The sequence below is a fragment of the Mus pahari genome, chromosome 5, assembly GCF_900095145.1.
Source record: "Mus pahari chromosome 5, PAHARI_EIJ_v1.1, whole genome shotgun sequence".
NCBI classification, from domain to species: domain Eukaryota; kingdom Metazoa; phylum Chordata; class Mammalia; order Rodentia; family Muridae; genus Mus; species Mus pahari.
This window is the reverse complement of record NC_034594.1, coordinates 18392556-18413550: the sequence shown is the minus strand read 5'-3', so window position 1 is coordinate 18413550 and position 20995 is coordinate 18392556. Positions and strand designations below refer to the sequence as shown.

At 39.4% G+C, this 20995-nt stretch overlaps 1 protein-coding gene across 1 annotated transcript in view; it reads left to right on the top strand.

The window, feature by feature from the left end:
* The window catches only part of Tsga10 (testis specific 10), a 90603-nt gene that overhangs the window by 29662 nt on the left and 39946 nt on the right, over positions 1 to 20995 (top strand). The window contains exons 7-11 of the mRNA XM_021197678.2: positions 2876 to 3046; positions 3133 to 3210; positions 4140 to 4291; positions 12723 to 12838; positions 16484 to 16638. Of these exons, the coding sequence (XP_021053337.1) occupies positions 2876 to 3046; positions 3133 to 3210; positions 4140 to 4291; positions 12723 to 12838; positions 16484 to 16638 (672 nt within the window). The remainder of the gene's footprint in view (positions 1 to 2875; positions 3047 to 3132; positions 3211 to 4139; positions 4292 to 12722; positions 12839 to 16483; positions 16639 to 20995) is intronic.

Sequence of the window (20995 nt, the reverse complement as noted above, 5' to 3'; positions counted from 1 at the left end):
GAGGCTATGGTGGCCATACCTATCCACAGCATAATAAAAAAGTACATTTATTCCAACTTCCAAAGTCCCCAGAGTCTATAGCAGTCTCAACAATGATAAAAGTCCAAACTTCAAAGTCTCTTCTGAGATTCATCCAATCACTTAACTCTAATCCCCAAATCAAGACAGGAAACCAACTGGGCAAACAACAAACTCTGTATCTCCAAGGCTGATGTCAAAGCTGTCTTTAGATCTCTAACTCCTTTTTCATCTTTGTTGACTGCAACAAACTTTTTTCTCCTGAGCCGGTTCCACTTTCTGTTAGCAGCTTTCCTTGGCAGATATTCCATAGCTCTGGCATCTTTAACATCTTTGAGTCTCCAAGTCAACTTTAGCTTCACAGCTTCTTGTTTCAATGTCTGGGGTTCACATATGATCTTCTGGGGTCCTCCAAGAGGCTTAGATAACATTTCCAGCTCTGCCCTCTGTAGCAGTCTAGGTTCTGGTTGACTCCACTCAACTGCTGCTGCTCTTCTTGCGATCATCCCATGGTACTGGCATCATCAATACACTGGGATCTTCTGCTGCAATTAAGTTTCACCAATAGCTCTCATAGGCTCTCTTCATGTTGCCAAGCCTCAACTTCTTTGCATGAACCCTTAAGTCTTGGGCTGTCAACTGCAACTGAGGCTGCACTTTCACCAGTGGCCTTCCATGGCCTCACAGTGTCAAGCCTCAGTTGTTCTTCATGATCCCTTCATGTCTTCAAAACCAGTTCCACCTGACTGACTCTTACACATCACCAAGTACAGCTGCACCACAAGGTACAACCTTGGCTATCTCTGGAACACAGCTTCTTTGTACTCTCAGAAAACACTTTCCAGAAAATTTCACCTCGGTGATGCTAGTCTCTTCTTAATACTGCTGATTTCTTAGTTCCAGGTAACCAGCATCAGTTGTCCCAGTAGTCCCTTCAATGCTTGACTCTAAAGCCTGAGCCACATAGCCAAAGCTGCTGTGTTCTTCTTGCTGGGCCTGGAACATGGCTTCCCTTAGTCTATCACCAGCTTTCTCACTGCCAACCTGGAACTTGCTCTATAGATTGACCTTAAACTAAGAGATCTGCATGGCTTTGTTTCCTGAATGCTGAGATTAAAGGTCTATACTACCATGCCTGGATTTAAGCTTTTTCTTTACTTGGAACTTGCTCTGACCTAGGCTGGCTTTGAACTCAGAGATCTGCTTGGCATTGTCTCCTGGGATGCAAGGTATGTACCACCGTGCCTGGGCCTGAGCTTTTTATGGCCACTGTTCCTCAAGATCCAGATCAAAAGCCTGTTTTTTCCAGTCTCAGGATCTGGACCACAAGTGTGCCCTCCACTTCTGAATTGTACTTCATTCCAGATTAAAAATCAAAAGTATTCCTTGTTCAACTGCAAACACACACAATAAGCTTAGTTAGGTGGGATCATGCCCTGAGATCACTAGTCCCTTAATCTCTTTATCTCTGTGAACATAGGATTCAGTCCAATTCATTTCCCAGTGCCCCTTTGTTATTACCTGAACCATACATTTTTGTATTTTCCTTTCTAAGCTTGCTCTGCTTCTTCAAAAAGCTCTTCATGAGACTTAACCAGAGGACAATTTTTGTTGGGCTCTTTGGAGACTTCCTTTATCAATGCAATTAATATAATTTCTTTATGTTAGCTTCAGGTAGACTCTTCAGACAAGGGTAAAAGCAGCCACACTCTCCACCAGGACACCACAGAAAAAGAGTTTCTATGCTGTACACTGAGATTCTTCTCCACTGAACCCTCTTGGGCCAGGTCTGCACTGTTCAAATCACCCTCAGCAACAAAGTCTTCCATAGTCCTAGTAGGTTAGCCTATAGCCCCACCTACAGGATTCCACTGCTTTCCAAATCCAAAGTCCCCAAATCTACATTCTTCCAAACAAAAACATTGTCAGGCCTATCACAGCAATATCCCAGTCCCTAGTACCAACTTCTGTCTTAGTTAGGGTTTTACTGCTGTGAGCAGACACCATGACCAAGACAACTCTAGTAAGGACAACATTTAATTGAGCTGGCTTACAGGTTCAGAGATTCATTCCAGTATCTATCAAGGCAGGAACATGGCAGCATCCAGGCAGGCATGGTGCAGGAGGAGCTGAGAATCTACATCTTCATTTGAAGGCTGCTAACAGAATACTGGCTTCCAAGCAACTAGGAGGGTATTAAACCCCATGCCCACAGTGACAAACCTACTCCAACCAGGCCACACCTCCTAATAGTGCCACTCCCTGGGCCAAGCATAAACAAACCAACATACCAGCTGGGTAGATAATGATCAAAATTGAGAGTCAGGAAGCAAAGTGGAACATAAAATCAGCTGTAGATATGCAGCAGATCTGAGGCCTCAGGATTGTTGAGTAAGTGTTCAGAGACCATGTTGGACTGTGAGTAAGGACTGGTGGAATGTCCTATCAGGGCAGATGTACCCAAGACATAGAAATAGCATATAAAGAGATATAGCAAAAATAGAGAAAGAAAGATAAGCACTGTGGAGTGGTCATTAGACAGATATTCCACCTGAGGTATGTTGAAGTCAAATTTGTATCTCACAGTGGGTAAGTGGAACATACCAAATCTATTTTTTAGCTACACATACATTATACACATTCACATATACACACTATATACATGTATGTATATACATACACACACACATATACATACACACACACACATGTATGCTTGCACTCATTTGTGAACTCTTGACCCATTTCCTTATTTACTTGCTTGTATATTATTCTGGTTTCAGTTTTAATCACCTGGATATACTGTATGTGTAATTTAAGTTTCTCTTTTTAAAAATTCTATGTATTTCTATCATAGGCGCAGGAAGAAATTGCTCGACTTCGACGAGAAATGGTGAAAAGCTGTAAGTCTCCTAAGTCAACCACGGCACATGCTATTCTTCGTCGGGTAGAGACGGAGAGAGATGTAGCCTTCACTGACCTACGAAGAATGACCACAGAGCGAGACAGTCTGAGAGAAAGGCTCAAGGTGTGTCAGTGTTGTGTGTGTCTTCAGTGGTATCGCATGGGGGCAGTGTCACTGAGCCTGCTTTGTTGTGCTTGTGTCTGAAACAGATTGCTCAAGAGACAGCGTTCAACGAGAAGGCTCACTTGGAACAGCGGATAGAGGAGCTGGAGTGCACAGTTCACAGCGTAAAACAAAACCCTTGCTCCTGCTTCCTGTGCTCTTCCCTGTCTCTTTGTACTGTGTTAGGAAGAGTTCTTGTAGTTTTCTAAGATGGTGTTTGCAGTCCTAAACTACTTAAGGTGGTCTGCATGATGTGTTATTTCCTTAATCCTATGTCACCTGTTCACACAGTTAGTCTCCTCTAGAAACAGGGGCCACAGCTTTTTATTTTTGGTGTATTTGGATGCAAAGATTATTTTGTTTTTATTTTTAGGATATAGTCTCAGGAATATTATTTTTAATTAATTGGGATTTATTTATTGGGGGGAGCGGTGTACAGGTCTCATTATGTAGCCCAGGTTGATTTTGAACCCATGATTCTTCTGCTTCAGCCTCCTGAGTGTCAGCATTATAGTACCACTACACTTGGCCAAATTTTCATTTTTTCTGATTTCCATGTTCAGTTACAGATAATATTGCCAAATATGAATATATCAAGCATTTGAGATGCTCTAGATATATATTTGCAGTGTTTCAGGTACAGAAACAGCTAAGGCTTTGAATGCACTGATATGTTCATTTGAGGTATTTCCTATATGTAAAAAACATGAGAAAAATTATTTTCATAATCCTACTTTATATGTAATATATTAATCTTGGACAATGAATTAATCTTTTTGCCTATTCATTATATATATAGTCAAATTGAACCAGGTAGACTGACATACTAAGATAGACAGACTTTATAGAAACACTATGTTGTGACTTGTTTTTATTCCTGTTATATAATACTTTATTTGTAAAAGCTTCGGCAGTGCTCAGGTCTACCCAAGTCATTGTCTCATTATGTTGAGTCTTCCATTAGCTGCACTTAGTAGAAGGAGTGTTTCTCTGCTGCTAGGACCAATAAGGCTGCACACTGATGGTGGCTAACTGTGTCATTCCACTTGTATAGCTTGATGATGAGCGCATGGAACAAATGTCAAACATGACTTTGATGAAGGAAACAATAACCACTGTGGAAAAAGAAATGAAATCATTAGCAAGAAAGGCAATGGACACCGAGAGTGAGCTTGGCAGACAAAAAGCAGAGAATAATTCTTTGAGGTAAACACCACATTGCTGTTAAACAACCAACAATTTGCTGTACTGAACTTCCCTGTTTTATAGTACATTTCATAATGAAAACTTAATTATCTGTCATTGTCAATTTATGAAAGCATTTATAGGAAGCAGTTGTAGATGTAATGGTGTCCCCAAATCACTAAAACACTCCTACACTCATTCTAAACTTATGTTTGCAACATGTGTCAAGTTTAATGTTTTTATACAGCCCTCTGAAAACAGAGATACTTAACTTTGGTATTTTATTGTTTAATGTACTTTTATACTTTTAAATTCTTTTCTAAGATCTGAACAATTTAAGAAAGCCCAGACTCAAAACCTTAAGGAAAAGGTTGTTTCTACCATAGGAGTAAATTGATTAACCCTCTCATTGCACTAGTGTAACAGCAGGAGGATTGCTGCGAGAGCAGAGTGTGGGCAGGAAGATGCCTACATACCCGAAATTCTACATTCATATTTGTTAATGTGAAACAAAACTATTCAAGTTATAGTAGAGATAAATTTCTCTTTATCTGTAGACATGAAAAATGTTGGTTGATGTGAATGTGTAATATATTATTAAATCTACAGAAAATAATTGGGCCATATGTGAGTTCCCAGAATCTGCCCTTGATCTTCAAGGAACCACTTGTTGGGACAGATAATTACTCAAACCCCTAGCTTTTCCTTGGAAAACTTCTTCCTCATAACGCTATTGGAAGCTTACACAAAATACAAGTGATACGAGAGCAAGAAAACCACCACAAAGCAAACCTTGGGCAATATGAGAGAAGTAAGGAAAGGTTTGTCACATATAGAAAGGGAAAAGCTTAGTTAGAACTGCTTCTAGCCAGAATCTGTTCAATGTAGCACGGAGGTTTCCTGTGTGACTGAGCTCAGCTGGTAGTGTTTATACCTGGCATTTTCAGTTTCATCACAAAGGACTTCTGTGTTAGAAGTTCTTACAAATGTGTAGTAACCTGGCTGTGCTTTGTTCCTTTTGGTGCAGGACCTTGCTGTGTGGCTCAGCACTTTTGCAGTACCCCTGCCCAACACTCTCACGAGATTTGTTTTATTTATTTTTATTTATTTATTTATTTTGATGTATGGTTGCTTATTTGAAAACTTTCACTGATGTATAACTGTAGCATATACACTAAAAGGTCAATATTTGATATACTAAAGTTGGAAAACTTTGACCTTTGAAGCCATCACACAATCAAGGTTCTAGCCTTATTCTGGACTGTTAACATCTACTCCTATGATTTCACACACACTGGTGATTCTCAGGTGACCATTGGTTTTATTCCAGGCATGGAAATGTTTGAATTTTCTAAAAAGTTAAACCAATGAAATCATATCGTATATGATGCTTAACCAGGCTGCTTTCCCTCAGTGTGGATATTTTAAGATCTGTTCTCATGTATCCCTGCCGTGTATACTTTATACTGTTTGATTGCTGAGTTGTGTGCCACTACGTGGGTATGTACATTGACAGTTGCGTTGTTTCCAGTCTGGGGCTATAATGAATAAAGCCACTAAGTTCTTCCCTATGTAAGTCTTTGTGTGGGCATATGTTTTATTTCTTGGAATAATATCTAGGAATAAATGGCTAAGTTATAAGATATATTTTCCTTTCCAGAAACCATTAGAGTCTTTCTCAGTGTGGCTGTAATACTGTATATTTCTATAGTAGTGTTGAGTTTTTCAGTAGTTGCACATTCCCGCTGGCATTTGGTATGCAGTTCATTTTTAACACCAGCTTTTTTATGTTGTATAGTTCTATTTTTAAATTTTATAAAAATTTTTAGCTTTAATGTGGAATAATAAAAATCATATGCATTTAAAGACTACAGTATAATGTTTTGCTACATATATATTGTGAAATGATCCTTTGTGAACTTGCCTGCTCTGCCCACTGCTCCCAGCCCCTGTTGGTGCAGGTAAGTACTTGCGTAGTGCTGGTAACTAGGCAGTTCTTTTCTGGCTCTTTGTCCCTTTTCTTCTGTATTTCTGAGCTAGTGGTTTTCTGTATTGAGGCTTCAATCTCATTCTCTTTTGTGCATTAGGTTTGGTTCATTGTAATTATCATGAGGTTTACCAGTGCATTCATCAGTCTTTTAAACTGACCACAGTGTCATTCACATGGAAGGGCAGCTGCCTGCCAAAGACAGATACCTTTCGGGTGAATATGCACACAAGTGACTTCACTAGGTCAGCGGGGTAGCTGTGTCTTTCAGTGTTTGAAACACTTTTTAAAAAATGTAAAATGCTATACACGTAGACGAGAGCCTTGCTCAGCCATCTCAGAGAAGCTTCTTCCTGCAGCAGATGGGGACAAACACAGAGGCCCACAGCCAGACACCATGCAGAGAGTGAGAGGCCTTGGGACATGGAGCCCCAAATGGGTTGTCGCCATCAAATTCCTCCCTTCAGAGCTCAGGGAACCTGGTGGAAGAAGAGGCAGAGAGATTGTAAGACCCAGAGGGGATGGAGGACACCAAGAAAACAAGGCCTTCTATGAGCAAATGTGAGCAACGTTCATATGAATTCCCAGAGCCTGGAGCAGCAGGCACAGGGGCTGTCTGGGTCTGCAGCAGCCTCTGCGTGTAGGTTACAGCTTCCAGCTTAGTATTTTTATGGGACCCCTGCCTGTGTGAATGAGTGCGGCTCTGGTTCTTGTGCCTTCTTTTGGGCTTGTTTCCTTCTGTTGGTCTGTCTTGTCCATCTTTGATGTGATAGTTTTTGTTTTATAATTTTTTTATAATTCAATATTCTCTTTCAAAGCCTGCTCTTTTCTAATAAGAGACAAAAAGGGTGTCTGAATGGAGGGAAGGTAGGAAGGAACTGGGAGGAGAAGAGGGAGGGCTTTAAAAAAACAGAAATAAAAAGAAACCAAAATTGTACATAACTAAAATAAAATGGTAGCTGTCCTTATAGGAGTGAAGTGGTATTGCAGTTTTGATCTGTGTTGTGTAATACCATGCCTGGTTTTGCTAAGAGGCTTGTGAAGTTCATATCTTCACGTTTATATTTTCCCCAAAAGTGCAGAGTCCCAGTCAGTGTTTCCTTAGTGTGTGTGTCTTCTCTACACCCCTGCAGGTGACTGTTAGCTCTCTGGAGTAGTCCTCAGCTTCTCTTCTTTCACCTTCTTCTCCAGCAGCAGTGTTTCTGAGTGCCATGGCTGTGAGTTTACAGCTTGTTTCCTCTGCTTCGTCATGACGGCTGCTGGTGCTGCCTCACTTCTACTTCTCCTTATTTCTGCTTTAAGTCCAGATTTCTGTTGGGCTCCTAGCAATAATTGTAATCTATCTGGTGAATATTTTATGTGTGTGTTATTTTCCTGGTTTCATTAACACGTCTATTTATGTTCTCTTACAGCTTGATTAACTGCTTGAATCATTTATTTTGAATTTTCGGTCATGTAGCTTCTAGATTTATATTTTGGGAGGGCTTTTGTCACATTTTTTTCTCCTGGTTCTAGGTTTGAGTTGATGTCTGTACATTTGTCACTGAGTTTCAACAGGGAAGCATCTTCATACAGCAGTGAGTACAGAATCCAGTTCATGCAGTGGAGAAGGCACAGCGGCCAGTCTTCACCAGGGTGCCAGTTGTGGTTGGTGTCAGCACAGCCTATAGGCACGTGTCCTCAGCAGCCATGACTGTAGGCGTCTGAGTGATGCTGGTGCTATCACAGACAGATCTTCCCCTCATTTTCTCTTTTCTCCAAGGAGAGACTATGAATGAGGACATCTGTCTTGACACCTGTGCAGAATATGTGGACATGTCTGGCCCCAGAGCCCAGGTCCAGTATCCTTGTGCTTGGCTGCTTTTGCTCTAAGGATGGATGCACAGATATGTTTGCTGCAGCACTGGTAGTGATCTTTGTAGGGTGACTGGGGAACTCTGTGTGGAAGTGAAATGTGTGGAGTGACAGTGACTCTAGAACCCAGGGCATCAGCTAGCTCACCCTGCTTCCATACCAGATATCTGATCCTGGGTGTTTGTGGAGCACTGGTAGAGTTACAGTGTGCAGAGCATATGTACCACACATGCACACATGTGTATGCACAGCATGCACAGCGCATGGGACAGGCCCAAGGCAGTGCTAGCCTGTGGAAGTGCTGCTTCTGGTATCTGAGCGGCAAGCAAGCCTATGTTACTTATTGCTCTGTGGTTTGAAGCACATGTGGATATTGGAGGAGTGGTCACAGCCCAAGGGCAGTAGACAATAATGACTCCTTTTTGAGAGAAAGGCCATAGCAGCTTCTCCCCATTTAGCTGACTGACTTGTGGTGGGGATTAATGGTGGTTACCTTCATGGTGAAAGCTGCCAATGTCTCATGCAGAGTAGGCCACTGGTGACCCAGGCAGCAGCCTGTACATGGCTGATACTTGTTCTTAGTGCCTCCAGATGTCCCAGGTGTGTGTGTGTGTGTGTGTGTGTGTGTGTGTGTGTGTGTGTATGTGTGTGTTAGCAAGATGAAGGCTGGACTCTTTCCTGCCATACTGTATTTGTTATTGATTTTTGTTGTTGTTATTTCTTTTTTCTTCTTTTTTTGGGCTTTCCTGTCTACCATGGCGAGTCCATGGGTGTCATACATGTTTGGATCGCATGTGGGTGAGACTTCATGGGTCTAGCTTCTGATGTTACTAGGTGACACAGTCTCCCACCTGAGCCTCTGACTCTTACAACCATTTTGCCCCCTCTTCTGAGTCTTAGGTATGGGAATGTTTGTAGATGTATCTTTTGGCACAGTTCTGCATTTCTATTGCTTGTGCTGTAATGGTATCCATCTGTTGTAAAGAGAAATCTTGATGAGGGGTGAAGTGTGGGTATGAGGACAGATGTTTACAGATTGTTGGGGATTATACTAATTTAGTAAATTAATGATTGTAGATTCTGCACTAATAGCCATGACTTCATTAGCACTGAGTAATTACCTAGGGTTCCAGGACATGGTTTCTGTCTTGCTGAGTGGGTCTTAAGTCCAATTAGAGAGTTGATGGTTACCACCAAGCTATGTGTGCCACTACTGCACCCTAGGGTTTTCCTGCCATGATGCCCATTGATGTGGATTATAGGCATCATCACTGTGTAGGACTCTTGGCTGCCTCCCTCCTTTGGAGGCTTTCTTGGTGCCTTCTGGTACCATGAAAGCAAGAAAGCACATCTTGTTTGTTTTCAGTTTGGAGCTACAAATGTAAGGTAGAACCCACTGGTTTACTGTAGTTATGAGTATGGCTCCATTCTCTCGTTTTAATTTTTGTTTCTCCTGTTTTCATTAATTCTGACTTTAAGCATTTTACTTGACATTGAAGAATTCCACTTTGATGTATATGTATGTATTATATTTTTACTGTTTGTATAGTGTTTTTAGTGAAATTTACTTCCCTGTCAAGTTCTTTTTTTACTTGAAAATTCCATAGATATATACAATACTTATTACTACTAACTCTTCTGCTCCCTTCCTCCGAATACACACACACACACACACACACACACACACACACACATTCAAGTCTTCCAAAAAAATATATATCCAGTACACCCAGTCAGTGCTGCCAGTGTGCACATGGCCATGGTGCTGTCTACTGGAGACATGGACAAACTGCCAACAGCCACCCCTGGAAAAAAAGGTGTCTCTCCCTCTCATAGCACCAATCAACTGCCAGTAGATCCTTGGCTGGGGGTTTGGCCTTGGGAGTCACTCCCACCACCATGTTAGAATTTTTAACTGGTTTGATCTTATGCAGGTAAGCATAGTTGTGAGTTCATGTGTTCAATCTCATATAATGTCCCGAAGTCAGCATTTGCAACACTCCTGTCTACCCTCTGGATCTTACATTCTCCCTGCCTTTTCTTTCATGATGTTCCCTAAGCATTCCAAGTCACATATTCTCAACACTCTGAGCAGGTAGGAGCCTTTGCATTAACAACTACGTACTGCAGCAAGAAGCTTCTGAGCCAAAGGTTGAGAACAGTTCATATCTCTGGATTAAACAAACAAAAATTTAGAAGATAATTTGACAACATGACCATTTAGAGAAACAACACTAAGCCTAACATTAAGAGTTTCATTTAATAAGCCATGTCTTCTGGAGCATGTCCGTTCACACAGGATACCTCTGTTCAAACATCTTTTGCCATTCTTGTGATATTCTTTTATGTTTATGAGTATTTTGTCTGCATGTATGCCTATGTGCCACATGTGTGTCTGGTGCCCATGGAGGTCAAAAGAAGACATTAGCTCTCTTGAACTGGAGTTAGGAATGGATGTGAACCACTTCTGGGTGCTGGGAACTGAACTTGACTCTTCTGCAAGAGCAACAAGTGTTTCCACCTCTACAGCTCCTGTTATTATATTCTTAATTAGCTCACTTGCAAATGGGATTCCATAATATTTGCATATCCTTAGTTTTGGTTAATCTATGCCTACCCTCCTTTCATTCCTTTGACGTTCTTTACTTACACCTATTTAAATTTGCCACAATAGATTCAGATTAGTGCTTCCTTATTCTAAGAGTTCATCTTTTATTAACCACACCATTAATTTGAACATTGCCTTGAGTCTTTTTCTTTGATTTTGATTTGGTAGATAACAGACCTTCACATTTCCATTGTTATGTCTCTTTCCCTCTGTTTCCTACCTTCCTACCTGTGTTCTTAATAAAGGTGATTTCCTCTGATTTGTTTGCTCCATTTTGCTAGTTGTCTCTCTAGCTTTATTTGTTAACCTGTCTGTTGAGCTTTGTTCTTTTTAAAATTTTAATATTAGTTTAATTTTGTGATTATATTTTAAAATGTTGCCTTTTGATTTTGTGTTCTATTTTATGATTGTATTTAAATATGTCTGTTTTAAAGTTTCTATTAGTGCTGTACTCTGGAATTTGGGGGTATCTAATTTAATTTAACCTCTTATTAAAAGTGCATTGTTCCCTAATCCAATCTGTGACTTGGGATGGGGGACCTTTTCCATCAGGACTGATTCTGAGCCTGAACTGAAAGTGGTGTCTCCAGAGAAGTTTTGTCAGTATCACACAATTTCATGCATCCAACTTGAACCAACTTTGACTTTTATTTTCTTTAAAACTAGGAATTTCACAAGGAAGAGTTCCCTGAGGCTTTTAACAACCACCAGATTCTGTTCTTACACTAGTGGCATAGCTCAGTAGCTTTATGTGGACTATTTTAGTCTTACCCTCTGTGATAAAGATATCTTGTGGCATCCTTTTCTTTTGTAGGCCACCTAGTCAGACAAACCCACTATGACTATATTCGTGCCATGGCTCTGATTATGTACAGGTAGACATCTCATACAAATTACTATACATTTTGTCACATGTGTAAATTGTCAGGGAGTGATGGCACATGCCTTTAATTCCAGCACTTAGGAGGCAGAGGCAGTTGAATCTTTCAATTCAAGGCCAGCCTAGTCTACAGAGCAAGTTCCTGGACAGCTCAGACTATGTGAGACTATTTATCCTGTCTCATAAAACCAAACCAACTAACCAAACAAAAAATAAAAATAAAGTGGCTTCACATTATCTTTAAGATGCCTGAGTGTGATTTTGGTGAATGGACTTCCATATATCAAGAAATGGAGGTCCTTTTACTTCTATACTTGGGGACTATGGACTTCCTGAGGGTATAGACAATGCCAACTTAGTTCACTACTGCTTCCTCAGCTTCTAGTGCCAGTGTTCTTATACACGCCAGACAATGTATGTGGAGTAAATAAAATGCTGTTCATGGGAGACTTAGTTGTAAAGGTGAAAACCCAGAATAAACCTAAAAGTTTGATAACAAGGAATCCGTGATCCTGTTTCAAAGTACATGATTATCACGTAAGTGATAGTTTTCAACCAGAAAACCACAGTCTGGAGAGCTGCTTTGTAAGATTTAAAGATACTAAATATTGAGTATAGGTAAGATGTGTTTCAGTTTATCTTTATAATATGATAATGCTAAAATGTGCATAGCAAAACACAACAAAGCAAAAATGGTGTGTGTGTGTGTGTGTGTGTGTGTGTGTGTGTAGGCCAGAAGTCACCTTTGGGAGCCCTCCTTGGTTGCTCTCCACCTACTTTTGATTTCCAGCCTTTCTCTTTGTGAGTCGGGTAGGCTGTCTGATCGGTGAGCTCCAGGAATCTGCCTTTCACTGCCCTCTCCCATCCCCAGTGCTGGAATTACAAGTAGATGCTTCTTGGCCAGCCTGTTATTTGGATACTGGGGATCTGAACTCAGTCCTCATGTCTCCGCAGAAGGCATTCACTGGCCGAGCTACCTTTCCTGTAGTGTGGCTTCATAAGAATGACAGTATTAAAAGGGAAAACATATTAGTGTCCTTAAGAGCTTTTGGATTTAAATATACTAAACATTGACAAAACATAAAAATTCCAGAATTAGTTTTTATTATTAAAATATTTTCAGACTTTTATATGAAAATACAGAAAAAGATCTTTCTGATACTCAGCGACATCTTGCTAAGAAAAAATATGAGCTACAGCTTACTCAGGAGAAAATTATGTGCTTGGATGAAAAAATTGGTAAGTTTTTTTCTGTTACTGTTTTTTATTTTTAAGTTTGGTAGAAATATACATTTTTCTATATTACAACTAAAGTGTATATATATAAAGTATATGTAAAATACATACATGAAATATATACACACACACACTTAGGGAGAGGCCCTTAGACTTAAGTTTATGAATAAGATAATGGAAAATTCAGTTTTATTTGACTGTAACATTTAAAAGCTTAAATTTAGAACCCAAACTACTCAGCTAAGACTTGAATTTCATTAATCAAGAGATAGTTAAAGCCACAGCCCCCTTTTCTGTATGATAATTAATTGTAATCTCATTCTATTTGTATAATATTGTAGCTTAGAGCTATTGAAAGGCATTGTAATGTATATGTATTTTCACTTTGGGTAGAAAATGTTCACATATTTAGTTATATCTACAATAGTATTTGATTTTACAAAAAATTGCTTTGATTAAAAACTCCCACTTATGTTGATGGGAACATCTTATTGCTATTACAAGCAGCAGATAAGTTTTGTCTGGATTATGGAAGACTAAAGAAGAGAACGTTAGGGCTGGGCAGTGGTAACATATACCTTTAATCCCAGTATTTGGTAGGCAGAGGCAGGCGGATCTCTGTGAGTTTGTGCCCAACCTGGTTTTGGTCTGGTTCCAGGACTGCCAAGGCTATACAGAGAAATCCTATCATGGAAAACCAAAATGGAAATTATTTTTAGTATTTGATATTCTCAGGAAAAATCTTCTTTACCAGAGAAGAGTGTACTAATTGATTATCCAATACCAAATGGTCAGCCATGAAAACATGCATACAAGTGACACTATGTGGTCTGAGCAGGTTGAATTTAAATATTTATACACATACATATACATAACAACAGTTAAAAACAGAAAGCCATAAATTTGAAACAGAACAAGGCAACTATGTGGGAGGTTGAGGGAAAGAAAGGAAAGGGTGGCAAATGATGTAATTACATTATAATCTCAAAAATAATTCCTTAAAACTCCTTTCTGTTGTTTAGTAAATGTTAGCATGAGTAGTTAGGTAGGTTGATTTGCTACTGATTGAGACATGAAATATTCAGAGACAATATGAAAGATACTATAAAAATATGCCTTATATAATTGGGTATTTTAAAACCATGAAGTCACCTAGGGGGAGGGGGAAAAAAAGCAGAGAATAAGGACAAGAGAATCCAAAACAGCATAAGAAACCAGAGAAATAGGGAAAAAAAAACCAGAATTGGATCTATTTGGAAGGCAGGAAAGAAAGGTGCTTTAAAGCAAAGGGTGTGATCTCTTGTTAGAGACTTTTGGAAAATGAAATAACATGGAGCTAAAAACTGTCAGTCGGCTTTAGCTCCCTGGCTGTTTTGGTAACAGTGACAAGCAAAGCTTGGAGTGTTATTTGTGGAGGAAGCAGCGATTCAGGAATGAATGGGAATTCAAACAGAAGTAGGAAAGAACAGGAAGGTCTGGAGACTTGTATACACACACACACAAACACACACACACACACACACACACACACACACACACACACACACACACACACTTGCACCAATAGGTAGGGTCAGAATCCTTGAAGTGAGTCCAGGAAAGCATTGAGACCTCCTCATATTGACGATGCCAGGACTGTGGGATGCCCACCAATGGTAGTGTCTATTGTGAAGTAAAGCCAACCTGAGCCTTTATGACAGACAGAGCAGTGCAGATGTCTATATATATATGGCTACACAAAATAAAAGGCTAGGCTCTTGAGACATTTTGTATTGGATAATCAATTGGTGTGTTCTTCTCTAGGGAAGGTTTTTTTTCTGAAAATTCCAATTAGAAACAATTTTATCTCCCATAAGCCCAGCAAAAATTTACCTGGTACTTCTAAGAAGAGTTAGGTGTGATAACATCAACACATGTAGGAAACTTTATCCAAGTGATTTTATTTGTAATTCCAAACGATTAAAAATTAGCAAGAATCCAGCATGGTAGTTCATACCCACAGTCTCAGCATTTGGAGGTTGAACTTGGAGGATCAGGAGTTCCAACAAGTCCCAAGCCTGCTGCTGGGGTTATGCCATGAGACCCTGTCTCAAAAACAAACAAAACAAAAAATTCAAACAAGCAGTATACAGTGAAATAGAAAGTATCAGGGAACAAAGTGGCAGCTCCAGTGAGATATGAAGGCATCAAGCTAAGGCTTACTGGAGTTTAAAAGACATGGATATTAATGGTCTCTTTTTCTCTTGCTGTGATAAAGTACTCTTGACAAAAAGAGCCTTAAGCGAGGCAGAGTTCATCTTAGCTCACAGTTCAAAACTACTAGCTCATTGTGGCAGGAAAGTCAAGCCAGTTGGATCTTAAAGCAGCTGCAGACATGTCTACAGGCAGAAGAAAGTAACAGAGCATGCCTGCTGCTCAGCTTGCTTTCTCTATCTTTTATACAGTTCATGGCCTATTGCCTAGATGATGTTCCCACTCCCAAGTCAGAAGTGTCTTTCCACATCAATAAATGTGGCATACCAAGAGACCATTCTCTCAGATGAATCCTACATTGCCATGTTGATATCACCATGATAGCTGGATGATAGGTTGACTGGTTTTCAGTAGAAATATACTTAGATATAGAAACATTAAAACATGTGTGTTGCCTGGGAGTCATTACTGCCCATCTAGAAAGGCATGACATTGTTAAGTACTATATATGATAGAATGGAATGGCTCTTGTCAGGATTAACTCCATATGCACTGTTCTAGAGGACTATTCTACCAGTATTCTCTTCTTAGAGTCCTGGAAGAGTGGTTCTCAAACTCTGGCACGTGACATAGTCTCTTAGAAGGCTAACAAAGATCACTGGAGCTAGACTTGCTGAAGGTTCATGCTGGGTAGTTCTGCTGTCCTAGAGAATCTACCTCTCCAGCAGATCCCACTGTGTGTGAATTAGAGCCACTGTGGAGGTGTAGGGCACAGTGTGCTTGCCAAAATACAAGTTGCTGTGCCCACTATCAGATTTTTTTGATTCAGTAGGACCATGGAAAGCATACAATTTTCTATTTTCTAGGTGGTTCTAATAGAGTTGGATGATAAAGCAGTTTAAAAAATCTCTGCTTTGAACAAGTTATTCATGCCTTCAACATTGACATTGGCTTGTCAGAGTTAGTTCTCACAAAGAGGATACCACAGATGTTTTTATTTCTTAGAAATTTTAGAAAAATAAGGGAGAATGAAAATATTGGGAAGCAATTGGCTCTAAAGCTGATTTGATATAATATTTTATTAAATTTTGTTGTCAACTTTATATTCAATATTCATTCTAGTCTAGAAGGGAGAGGAAATTAATGGGAAAAAATCTGTAGGTCACTTCAGTGTTCCACTGTCTCATTCATTCACCATATAGAGCAGTCTGATACGATGCTGATGTTAAGCTCCCCTTTCTATAATTCAAAGACATTAATTGTGCTTTTATTCTAATGGACATTTAGAAGTTTGTGATTCACTATTGTTTGTAATCACAGAAAAGATTTTATTTGGGATATAGCATTCTTAAGTGATTGGGTAACACAGGACAACTAGTTGGAAAATATTTCAGTCTGATTAACTAGAAAAAAAGATTCTATCTTGATTAAAACAACACCTTTATAATTATCTAGATAATTTCACGAGGCAAAATATTGCACAGCGAGAAGAAATCAGCATTCTTGGTGCAACCCTCAATGACCTGGCTAAAGAAAAGGAATGCCTGCAAGCGTGTCTGGATAAAAAGTCTGAGAACATTACATCCCTTGGCGAGAGCTTGGCAATGAAAGTATGTTCTGAGGCTGGTAGACAAGATGTGCTTAACCACACTATCTAAATAATGGAAGTATGTTCTGAGGCTGGTAGACAAGACCTGCTTAACCAAAATGTTTAAATGTGTAACTGTGGGTTACCTGACTCAGAATAAAATAAGAGGATTTTCTCAGATTTTTCCTAGAAAGCCAAAACCTTAAAATCCAATGTTGAAATGTTTTAAGCAAGTTTTAGAAAGAATGTGTGCAGTCCACTAGCTAATGTTTTAAACTTTTCTTTTCCATCATGAATTAGTGATTCATATTCACTGATACTGTTTAAATCTAGTATCAAAATAAAGTGGTAAGAATAATTTTTTTCTTTCAAACATATTAAACCCATTGCCTTGGAATGTTATATGTTCATTTTGTTTTTTGAGACAAGTTTCACAATGGATGACCTGAAACAGTATGTAGACCAGCCTGGCCTCAAACTCCCAGAGATCTGTTTGCTGCTGCCTCCCAAGTGCTGGGATTAAAAGTGTGCACCACCAAGCCCAGTTTATTTAAGGTATTTTGGGGGCACATGTTTTAGTGCCATTGTCAGTCTTTGAGAATAAGCTGTGTGCTTCTTGTTCATAAAGCTGGATAATAATGTTACCCATGATTTTTTCTTGTTAAACAATAAAAGAAGATTCCATAAGGAAAACTGAAAAAATACAAAAGTCCCTTTTTAGCTCATAAACTGATCCTTGAAGGCAAGTCTAGTCTGTTTTTATATAATGTTTTTAGCAAAGACTGTATCATTGAAGTAGGGGCTTTCTCTATTCTAAGGGAACTGTTTCATTAATATATCCATCTGTCATCCAGTCTTTCAACAAATATTTATTGACACGCCCTGGGAGATATAATAAAAACTGAGGGTAAATGGGTCCATGGAGTAATAGAGAGAAGATCCTACTATTATAGTCCAGGGTTGCTCCATAAGGTGCCATGTGTTACTGGGGTTTATCAGAAGCATGGCTGATGCAGCCTGGGGCTTGGGCCAGGAGGAGAGAGGTCTAGGAAGCCTTCCAGGGAGCGACATGTCTAATTTTTTATAAAAGATGACTAGAAATAAGCCAGAGAAGGACTTAGGGGAAGAGGACCCTGGAACTGTGATAGACAAACAGCAGCTTACACTGGAGTTCACTGACTCTTGTGGGAGAATTTCCGAACAGTTCCAGAGTTTATGGCTGGAGCATAGGCTGCAAAGAGCTATATATGAATGGAGTAACAACCAATCACAAAGATACATGAGATGTTGGCCGTGGACTTTATAGCCATGATGATGTAAGAAGAGGTTACAGCTGGACCTCTGTTTTAGAATGAGCATTATGTCAACTGTAAATCCACATGAAAGACGGACTGTGAGGACCTAAGGCTAGAGACAGGGACTGGTAAAGAGTACGAAGGTGAGACCCACCCTCAGAAGCTGTGAAGTCGTGAGAGAAACAGATCTCTTAAAGAAGTAGGAATGAGATGTGCTTTCTGCCTCCTCAATAGTCCTGTGTGTGAGGAAGGAACACAAGAAGCAGAATACCTGGAAGAGTGGTCATTCACTTCCTAAGTTGGAATTGTCTTAGGGACATGCACATATAATATTATAGGCTGCCAGAAATTGAGGTTTAGAATGAAAACTGAAATTAAATGTGAAATAATGAGTATAATTGAAGTCATGGAAGGAAATGGTGCCTGCGTGTGTGTGTACACATGTGTGTACACACATTTGTGTGTTTTGTGTATGTCTATGTGTGTGTGCTGTGTGTAGTTTGTGTGTATATGTTTTCTTGCTGAAATGATCTTTTAAAATGTTAAAGGTTTTATGAACTATACATCTTCTGAAGGAAAAATAATTTGTTAAGACAGCATTAGAGAGCTAAAAGTGATTGCCATGCATGGTGGCATACACCTGTAAACCTAGAGAGGCAGGGGGCAGGGGGCAGGGGGCAGGGGGCAGGGGGCAGGGGGCAGGGGGCAGGGGGCAGGGGGCAGGGGGCAGAAGATCTCTGTGAGCTCAACCAGCCTGTACTACATAGCAAGTTCCAGGCTATTCAGAGTTATATAGACTCTGTCTCAAAAAACCCAACCAAACAACAGAGCTAATGTTCTCTGTAGTGACACTTTAGAACTGGACTAACAAGTAAGTAGAACACAAAACACTTCATGATCTAATGTGGAAAACCAGAAACTAACTGATCTGGAGAACTCTGCGTTTGAGAGAGTGAGCTGCTTTTACCCTGGTAATCTTAGCTTTAATTTTAAAGGTTTTATTTTTATTTATGTGTACATTTGTGCGTAGGTGCAAGGATGTGTGAATGCCTGAAGAGGCCAAAACAATAATTTGGGTCCCTAGAACTAGAGTTACAGATAGTCAACTGAGAGCCCCCTGACACAGGTGCTGGGAATCAAACTCTGGCCCTCTGGGACAGCAGCAGGTGCCCTTAACCACTGAGACAAGTCTCAAGCCCTTGGTAACCTTAGTTTTAAGGAATGCTTTGCTACTTGGTATCAGTTAATGGTAGAAAATAGAGTAGCAAGAACATATATTTTTGAGTATGAAAAGATAGAATTGGAAAGTTTTAGTTTTTCTTCTTTATAACTGTGCTCTAACAGTTCACATAGATGTATGTTCCTCACTGGAAGAACATACTCAGGTTGTGCAAGTGATATTAAATTTTCTTTTTATTTTTAGAAATATTACATTTTCTCATGTTGGTAGGTTTGGAGAATGGTGGTATTAGGGTCCTACTAAAGAGAAATTGTCTGAGAGGATATATTATTGGGTTCTACTCAATAATTTTTCCCAGGATATTTTATATGTTCCTACAGATTCTCACTTTTTTATTTATCCTTTTGAAGAAAAAAACCCTGTTTAGGTTTAAAAAGTATATTCTGTACTTAATCATGTAATGTATTTCAAGGCACTAGATGTTCAGTGAAGTTTTCAAAATTCATTTTTAAATGTATGGCATTACAACTTATTTAAAAACCTGTATAAACTGCCTTTTTTACATTTTAAAAATTTGTATGCATGTGTGTGTACATGCGAGTGTATGCATGCATGTGATAAGTGTATGCTTTAGGTTTTGAGTTTCTCACTGAACCTAAAGCAACGCACTTGGCTACACTGGCTGCTTGCTGTTAAGCCTTAGGGACCTCCCTGTCTCCACGCCTCAGTGCTAGGATCACAAGTGTGCACCTTATATGGCTGCTGGGGATGCCACTGAGGTCCAGCAAGTGCTTTACAAGAGTGAGCTGCCTTCCCAGATCCCCAAATATTCCATTCTAAGTGGGGTGGGTGTGTGTGTGTGTGTGTGTGTGTGTGTGTGTGTGTGTGGTTGAATGTGTTTTTCTTCCATGAGTTTGTTCTTCAGGGGTATGAATTGTTTTGTTAATGGATGCTTTAATCATACCCTGGCCAAATTTGTTTGGTCACACTTTACATACAGAGTCTCCATTACTGTATCAAAGAGCACAAGCTAAAACCACCCTAGAGTGGGGCATATGAAGACAGTGTTGCTCACTGAGAGTTTTGAACACATGGTAATAGTATCAGAGGTGGTACATTCAAATCCATTTCAGCCTAGACTGATTCTTTCTATTTTTCCACTGTCATCAAGTAGATAAGACCACCTGTCACAACTCTACCCCTTACCAAGTTGACACACAATTACATCTAATGTCTTTCTTAATTTTGTAAATGAAGACTGTAACAAGGTCATAAGTCTAAGTGGTGTGACATCAAGACAACAGTTCTGAAATATATTTGGGCAGGTATTTGAAGTTTTTATTGCTAATATAAATGATGAACCCAGTTGCTTTTTTTCTAAGAGATAATTGCCTATGGTTCTATGTGTCGGATTGAGGCTAGGGAAGATCACACTAATTGGTTATCTAATACCAAATGTCAGCCCTGAAAACTTACATATACCATATAGACTGAGCAGTTAGTATTTATGTGTTTAGGAATATATGTGTATATACATATACATACATATACATGACAACAATGAATAAAAAAGGAGTCCATGGATTTGAAAGAGCCATGGGGGAGTTTGGAGGGAGGAAAGGTAAGGGGAAATGGCAGTATTGTATTGTATTATATTATATTCTCAAAAATAAAACAAATAATTAAGAAGAAACAAATTCAATTACATATTTATTACATGTAATTACAATTACAATTACATCACAGACATTCCTAGAGTTGTGTTTCTTAGGGTCTTCAAGTGTCATCGAGTAGATAAGACCACCTGTCACAACTCTACCTCTTACCAAGTTGACACACAATTACATCTAATGTCTTTCTTAATTTTGTAAATGAAGACTGTAACAAGGTCATAAGTCTAAGTG